This window comes from Brassica rapa, chromosome A07 (assembly GCF_000309985.2).
Source record: "Brassica rapa cultivar Chiifu-401-42 chromosome A07, CAAS_Brap_v3.01, whole genome shotgun sequence".
NCBI lineage: Eukaryota > Viridiplantae > Streptophyta > Magnoliopsida > Brassicales > Brassicaceae > Brassica > Brassica rapa.
The window spans coordinates 8,731,436-8,738,702 of NC_024801.2; the positions used below are offsets into that span (position 1 = coordinate 8,731,436).

The following is a 7,267-nucleotide window of genomic DNA, read 5'->3' on the forward strand; positions in this document are numbered from 1 at the left end:
ATATCACAAAAATAGCACTCAAAAACTAAAATGACCAAAATAGCATTTTATCTTTTGAAAAATTTAAAATTTTTTATTTCTCAAAATTTGAAATCTTATCCCCAAAACCTCACTTCTCAACTCTAAACCCTAAAACCTAAACTCTAAACCCTAAACCCTAAACTCTAAATCTTAAACCCCACCTCTTGAATGCTATTTTTGTGACTTTTGGCCTTGAATGCTAGATTGGGAACAAAAACTTGATTTAGTGCTATTTTGGTCTTTTTCTCTAGAATTTATTGGTCACTATTTAATATATATACTAGATTTTGATCCGCGCTTAGAAAGCGCGGGTTTATTTTGAAATTAAATAAATTCTTCTTGAGAGATAATGTATAAGTTTGAGTACATTTACCCGAGTGCACTGAACCGTACCAAACTGGAAAAAAAACTCAAAATTAAGCTGAATTTCATAAATAATCAAGCATAGAAAAAATAGAAACCAAAGTAAGGACCAAATGAGTACTTAAAATTTTAAAATACAAATTATATACCTATTAAACATAACGAAACCATTAAAAATTTATACTATTAATAGAATTATATGTGGTAATGATCACATTTGAATAATCTATCATATATTCATATGGATTTATTGTTAGAGCAATTATATAATAGATTATGAGAAAATAATAAATAAATTTATTTAAATTATGTAAAGTATTTATATGGTTAGAGAAATATAAGTTAAGATCAAATAAATAGTTAAGTCTAATGAAATGGTCCAACAACCTTGTTTAAATAGATTTTTTAGGAGTGATTCCCTTTTAATAGTATAGATTTATATCTGAAATATATTACTAATTATGTTAAATAATATTATTTTGTTCTCACTTTATCTCAAAATTTATTCAACCATACAAAGAAATCATGTAGTAAATTTTTGTATTTTGTAAATTTTCATCCTGCAGTTTATTATAATGTCATCGGGTAAAAGAAAAAAAAGAAAAGGAAATAAAAAGAGGACAGAAGAAACGTCTGGTGGTCACGGGAAGTGGGAAGTCGTGTCCTCGTCTACTTTCGTCTTCTGGCGGGAAGCCCTAGAGAGGAGAAGTCGAAACACTTTGTGTTGGTGAGAGCAGCAGAGAAGAGAGGAGAGCTAGGAGAAGATGCACTGGATTGCCACCAGAAACGCCGTCGTTTCGCTCCCTAGATGGCGTTCCTTCGCCTTCCTCTTCCGCTCGCCATTTCGCACCCACTCTTCCCTCAAACCCTCCCCACTTCTTCTACTGTAATTGCCTTCCTCTTCTCTGTATAAGCTTTCCCTATGCGTATCTCTTGCTACTATTTTGAGAAAGTTCACGTTTTTTGAAGTAGTTGAGTTCAATTTCACAACTTTATCTGTTTTTATTTGCTTATGAGCTCTCGCTATATCTGCGCACTTGTTTTTCTTATTCATAGTGAGGATGTTTTAATGATGTATGTTGTTTCTTGATAAAAAGTAATACAAGGTACTCTGAGAGGAGATACTGTTTAGGAGATGGAAAGTCTGTGAAAGGAATCACTACGGCTTCTTCTAAGAAAGTTAAGACCAAGTCTACTGATGTTCTCACTGACAAAGATCTCTCTCATTTGCTCTGGTGGAAGGAGGTAACCATCCTGTTTTCCATCTTGTCAAGAGTCTCTTGTTATGGTTTTCGTTGAATGAAAAGAAGAAAGAGTTGTTGACATTTTCTTCCTGGATATTTGGCTGATGCACCCACTCACGACTTACTGATTTTGTTTTTATATCTTCTCTGAACACTTTTCAGAGATTGCAGACATGTAAGAAACCATCTACTCTTCAACTTATCGAAAGGCTTATGTACACCAATCTACTTGGTTTGGACCCCAGCTTGAGGAATGGAAGGTTAGTTCTCTTCCCAGTGTCTGTCTCTAATCCTTTTTTTGAGCTTAGTTATGAGTTAGTAACTAGTACTATATCATAAAGTATGACTTAGGAGACTAACACCACTCTTTCTTGGATGAGATTTATTGAGAATGAGAAAGTTGTTTAGAGTCTCATATTTTAAGTTGTAGGGCTGTAAGTAACCTAGTTGGTTGTAGGTAACTTTGTTGCCTTTGATTATGCAATCTTTTGTTAATGGATTGCTTTCATTTCAGTCTTAAAGACGGAAACCTCAACTGGGAGATGTTGCAGTTTAAGTCAAGGTTTCCACGTGAAGTTTTGCTCTGCAGAGTATGTCGCTTTCTCTCTTATGATGATATCTTTGTGATTTAACTTTAAGCAAAATGGACAACACTGTAAACGGTTCTGCTGTTTTCCAGTCCCATGAGTTTTGTTTCTTCGAAACAACTAGTAGAATGTTTCCATTTGATTCGTTTCAGGTTGGAGACTTCTATGAGGCTATTGGAATAGATGCTTGTATACTCGTTGAATATGCTGGTTTAAATCCTTTTGGTGGTCTTCGTTCAGATAGTGTTCCAAAGGCTGGCTGCCCAGTTGTGGTACATCATCTTTCTTTATCAGCTATTACTGGTTGCTTACATGAAACTGCGTTTTTGGTGCCTTTTTATGTTGGATAGTAAATTTTTGTGTAGATAAACTCGACCTCTAATTCATTTTATCATTCTTACTCTCAATCCAGTTATACTTTGTCCTTTCTGCAGAATCTTAGACAAACTTTGGATGACCTAACACGCAATGGTTTTTCAGTGGTGAGTTTAGAAAGAAATTCTTTCTTGCAATTTTCTCATCTTTAAGCATGTTGAATTGTAACGACTCTATATGACTAGTGTTGCTTGCTTTCTTCTCTGTAGTGTATTGTGGAAGAAATTCAGGGGCCAACACCAGCACGTTCTCGTAAAGGTCGATTCATTTCAGGGTAGGCAATAAGTTAGTTTCCAAGAAATCTGACTTTGCAAGCAGCAAACACACACTGTATTTTTTGTTCATAAGACATTCAGCTTTCTGACATGTATTTGTAAGCATTTAGGCATGCACATCCAGGAAGTCCTTATGTCTATGGGCTCGTTGGTGTTGACCATGATCTTGACTTTCCGGAGCCTATGCCTGTGGTTGGTAAGTATGCCTTTTGGGTTGTTTTTAGTCACTGGAATACTATTTCGCGCCTTAGTATATAGCCTACATAAGTATCATATGAATGTGACTTGCTTTGTTTTGTAATTATAGGGATATCTCGTTCAGCAAGGGGCTACTGTATGATATCTATCTTCGAGACTATGAAAGCATATTCACTAGATGATGGTCTAACAGAAGAAGCTCTGGTCACCAAGCTCCGCACCCGTCGCTGTCATCATCTTTTCTTACATGCATCATTGAGACACAATGCATCAGGTTTTGTATAATTATCTACAATTCTACATATTATGCAATTTCAGATAAGTTAGGTGTTGCCGTGTAGTCTTTGGTGTAGCTATGAGTATAGAGTGTCAGAAGACCATTATAAAAATAATATTTATAAATTTATGTCAGATTAATTACCTTCTGAGCTTTATTGTCTGTTGTGATACAATTCTTGTTAACTTTACTGTGCAGGAACATGCCGGTGGGGAGAGTTTGGAGAAGGGGGTCTCCTCTGGGGAGAATGTAGTGGCAGAAATTTTGAATGGTTTGAAGGAGATACTCTTTCCGAGCTCTTAACAAAGGTTATAACTATGGACTTTGGTTACTTGTTAAATATGCAATTTACTTATGACATTTCAGTTTGGTGAAAAAGCAAATCGTTTGTTTTTTCCCCTCAGGTCAGAGATGTTTATGGTCTTGATGATGAAGTTTCCTTTAGAAATGTCAATGTACCTTTAGAAAACCGGCCACGTCCTTTGCATCTTGGAACGGCTACACAAATTGGTTAGTGTTTCACTAGGAAGTCTAAGAGTTTTGGAATGGTACAGCAAGCTAATATATATTTGTTGCTGCAGGTGCCTTACCTACTGAAGGAATACCTTGTTTGTTGAAGGTGCTACTTCCATCTACGTGCAGTGGCCTGCCTTCTTTGTAAGCAAAATTTATTGAAACAGAAAGGGGAAACGTTGGTTTTATTCTCCAAAGCATCATCTCTGAGTGGAAAAGTTGAAAATTCGTTACCTTTTTCATTTTCAGGTATCTCCGGGATCTTCTTCTAAACCCTCCTGCTTATGATATTGCTCTGAAAATCCAAGGTAATTTGACAAATGTGAAGAGCTTTCTTAGATTATTCCCTTTTAGTTTTGTTATGATTCTTCTTGCCACATTATTGTTATTTGCAGAAACGTGCAAGCTCATGAGCACAATAACATGCTCAGTTCCGGAGTTTACCTGTGTTTCATCTGCTAAGGTTTAAGTGACCTTGCTCAAGAGCCCTCTTTTAAAGGTACTTTTTGTGCAGCTTATAATTGCTAACATCTATATGCGTCTTTGTGCAGCTTGTGAAGCTTCTTGAACAGCGGGAAGCCAACTACATTGAGTTCTGCCGGATAAAAAATGTGCTTGATGAAGTATTACACATGCACAGACATCCTGAGCTTGTGGAAATACTGAAGTTATTGATGGAACCTACTTGGGTGGCTACTGGTTTGAAGATTGACTTTGAAACTTTTGTAAGTTTGTGCATTTAGTTTTACCAGTCTCTGGTTTCCTCAGCTGATGAATATGAGTATAAGTTGAATGTTTGTGGTTTCTTGCCAGGTCAATGAATGTCATTGGGCTTCTGATTCAATTGGTGAAATGATCTCATTAGATGACGATGAAAGTCATCAGAACGTTAGTAAATGTGCTAATGTCCCGAACGAGTTCTTTTACGATATGGAGTCTTCATGGCGTGGTCGCGTTAAGGGAATCCATATAGAGGAAGAAATCACACAAGTGGCCAAATCGGCAGAGGCTTTATCTTTAGCGGTAAGTATTCAAGAAATGAAACGTTATTCTAATCTTATGGGACTCTCAAGAAGAAACCATAAATCAATGTAGGTAACTGAAGATTTCCACCCTATTATATCAAGAATCAAGGCTATGGCTGCATCACTTGGTGGCTCAAAGGGAGAAATTGTGTATGCAAAAGAACATGAGTCTGTTTGGTTCAAAGGGAAACGGTTTACCCCATCTGTATGGGGTGGTACTGCTGGGGAAGAACAAATTAAACAGCTGAAACCTGCTTTTGACTCCAAAGGGAAAAAGGTTGGAGAAGAATGGTTTACAACTCAAAAGGTGGAAACTGCTTTAGTCAGGTTGTCTCTCCCTCTGTAAGAAACTTCGGTTCATTAATACTGTCTACGTATTGATAATCATACTATGGGTTCGTTGCAGATATCATGAAGCTAGTGAGAACGCAAATGCCCGGGTCTTGGAGCTTTTGAGGGAATTATCTGCTAAACTTCAAACAAAAATAAACGTTCTTGTATTTGCATCTATGCTTCTCGTCATTGCAAAAGCATTATTTTCTCATGCTTGGTATGTTTGTGTGTTTAATCTATTCCCATTAAGAACGGTTCATTTATCTAGTTTTAATGTAAGTACTGCTGCAGTGAAGGGAGAAGACGAAAGTGGGTTTTTCCAACTCTTGTTGGTTTCAGTACAGATGAGGTAACTCTTCTTGTTGTCTCAGTGCTTTGGTCTGTTTCGTGGGCCGTCTTATTCGTATATCTCATGTTTGGGTATTGCAGGCCGCAAATCCATTAGATGGTGGTGCCACTCGAATGAAGCTGACTGGGCTATCACCTTATTGGTTTGATGTAGCTTCTGGAACTGCTGTTCACAATACGGTCGACATGCAATCACTGTTTCTTCTAACCGGACCTAACGGTGGTGGTAAATCAAGTTTGCTCAGATCGATATGCGCAGCTGCTTTGCTTGGAATCTGTGGTTTTATGGTTCCAGCTGAATCAGCTTATATCCCTCACTTCGATTCCATCATGCTTCATATGAAATCTTATGACAGTCCTGTAGATGGGAAGAGTTCTTTTCAGGTAATTACCAAACTGAATCTGTTTATTTCAATAGGAAGCCGTTTTGATATATTCTCTTACATGTTAACATCAGGTGGAAATGTCGGAGATACGGTCTATTGTAAGCCAGGCTACTTCAAGAAGCCTAGTGCTTATAGATGAGATCTGCAGAGGGACAGAGACAGCTAAAGGCACATGTATTGCTGGTAGTGTGATCGAGAGTCTTGACGCAAGTGGTTGCTTGGGTATTGTGTCTACACATCTCCATGGAATCTTCGATTTGCCTCTTACGGCCAAAAACGTCACGTATAAAGCAATGGGAGCAGAGAATGTGGAAGGGCAAACAAAACCAACATGGAAACTGACAGATGGAGTTTGCAGAGAGAGTCTTGCGTTTGAAACAGCTAAGAGAGAAGGTGTTCCGGAGACAATTATCCAAAGAGCCGAAGCTCTTTACATCTCCGTTTATGCCAAAGACGCATCGTTTGGGGTTGTCAGGCCAAACAAAACGGAGACTTCATCGGACAATGAGATCAGCAAACCAGTCAGGTCTGAGAGAAGCTTGGAGAAGGACTTGGCAAAAGCTATCCTTAAGATTTGTGGGATAAAGATGAATGAGCCTGTAGGTTTAGAATGTCTTTCAATAGGTGCTCGAGAGCTTCCACCTCCATCTACAGTTGGTTCATCATGCGTGTATGTGATGAAGAGACCAGATAAGAGATTGTACATTGGACAGGTATACTTCCATATCACACTATTAAGTAATCTTCTGAGGATTTGTTGTGTTAATGTAATGAAAGTGCAGACGGATGATCTTGAAGGAAGAATACGTGCGCATAGGGCAAAGGAAGGACTGCAAGGGTCAAGTTTCCTATACCTTGTGGTACAAGGTAAGAGTATGGCTTGTCAGCTAGAGACCCTTTTGATTAACCAGCTCCATGAGCAAGGCTACTCTCTAGCTAACTTAGCCGATGGAAAGCACCGCAATTTTGGGACGTCATCAAGCTTGACTGCGTCAGATGTAGTCAGTATCTCCTAGTTTCAACATTAGCCTTGAGTGTAACTTGATAATCTCGCTCTCTGTTTGCACAATTGAGTCTGGCTTAGGAAGTTAGAATTAGAGTAGATTAAAAACTAGGCACATGGCACATGGAAAGAAAGCAATGTATGCCGTTTTTGCTTTTTGAGGTTTTTGGAGATATTGCAAACGGCAGGCAGTTGGCAATTACCCTTTTTTTGGTCTTCGGGTGTAATTGTGTCACATTTTCATTCAACCGAGATTTGTAATATTTCAATTTCAAACGAAGAGAATGTCCTGCATTTTTTTTTTCTTTTCGAAAATGTA

At 37.9% G+C, this 7,267-nt stretch overlaps 1 protein-coding gene across 2 annotated transcripts; it reads left to right on the forward strand.

Moving 5' to 3' along the window:
- Positions 1–952: 952 nt before the first annotated feature.
- LOC103828643 (DNA mismatch repair protein MSH1, mitochondrial) lies at positions 953–7,267 on the forward strand. 2 transcript variants are annotated; one of them, XM_009104269.3, is made up of 22 exons: positions 972–1,270; positions 1,482–1,629; positions 1,791–1,888; positions 2,143–2,218; positions 2,368–2,487; positions 2,650–2,697; positions 2,800–2,864; positions 2,976–3,061; positions 3,173–3,337; positions 3,539–3,648; positions 3,745–3,850; positions 3,922–3,997; positions 4,103–4,161; positions 4,249–4,316; positions 4,405–4,578; positions 4,667–4,876; positions 4,949–5,205; positions 5,285–5,428; positions 5,503–5,560; positions 5,641–5,943; positions 6,017–6,658; positions 6,728–7,267. In XM_009104269.3, the coding sequence occupies exons 1-22, from the start codon at positions 1,149–1,151 to the stop codon at positions 6,959–6,961; spliced, it is 3,369 nt and encodes a 1,122-aa protein (XP_009102517.1). In that variant the 5' UTR covers positions 972–1,148; the 3' UTR covers positions 6,962–7,267. The 2 variants fall into 2 exon arrangements, with proteins under 2 accessions (XP_033130351.1, XP_009102517.1); XM_033274460.1 differs by having other exon boundaries at positions 953–1,270; positions 4,103–4,316.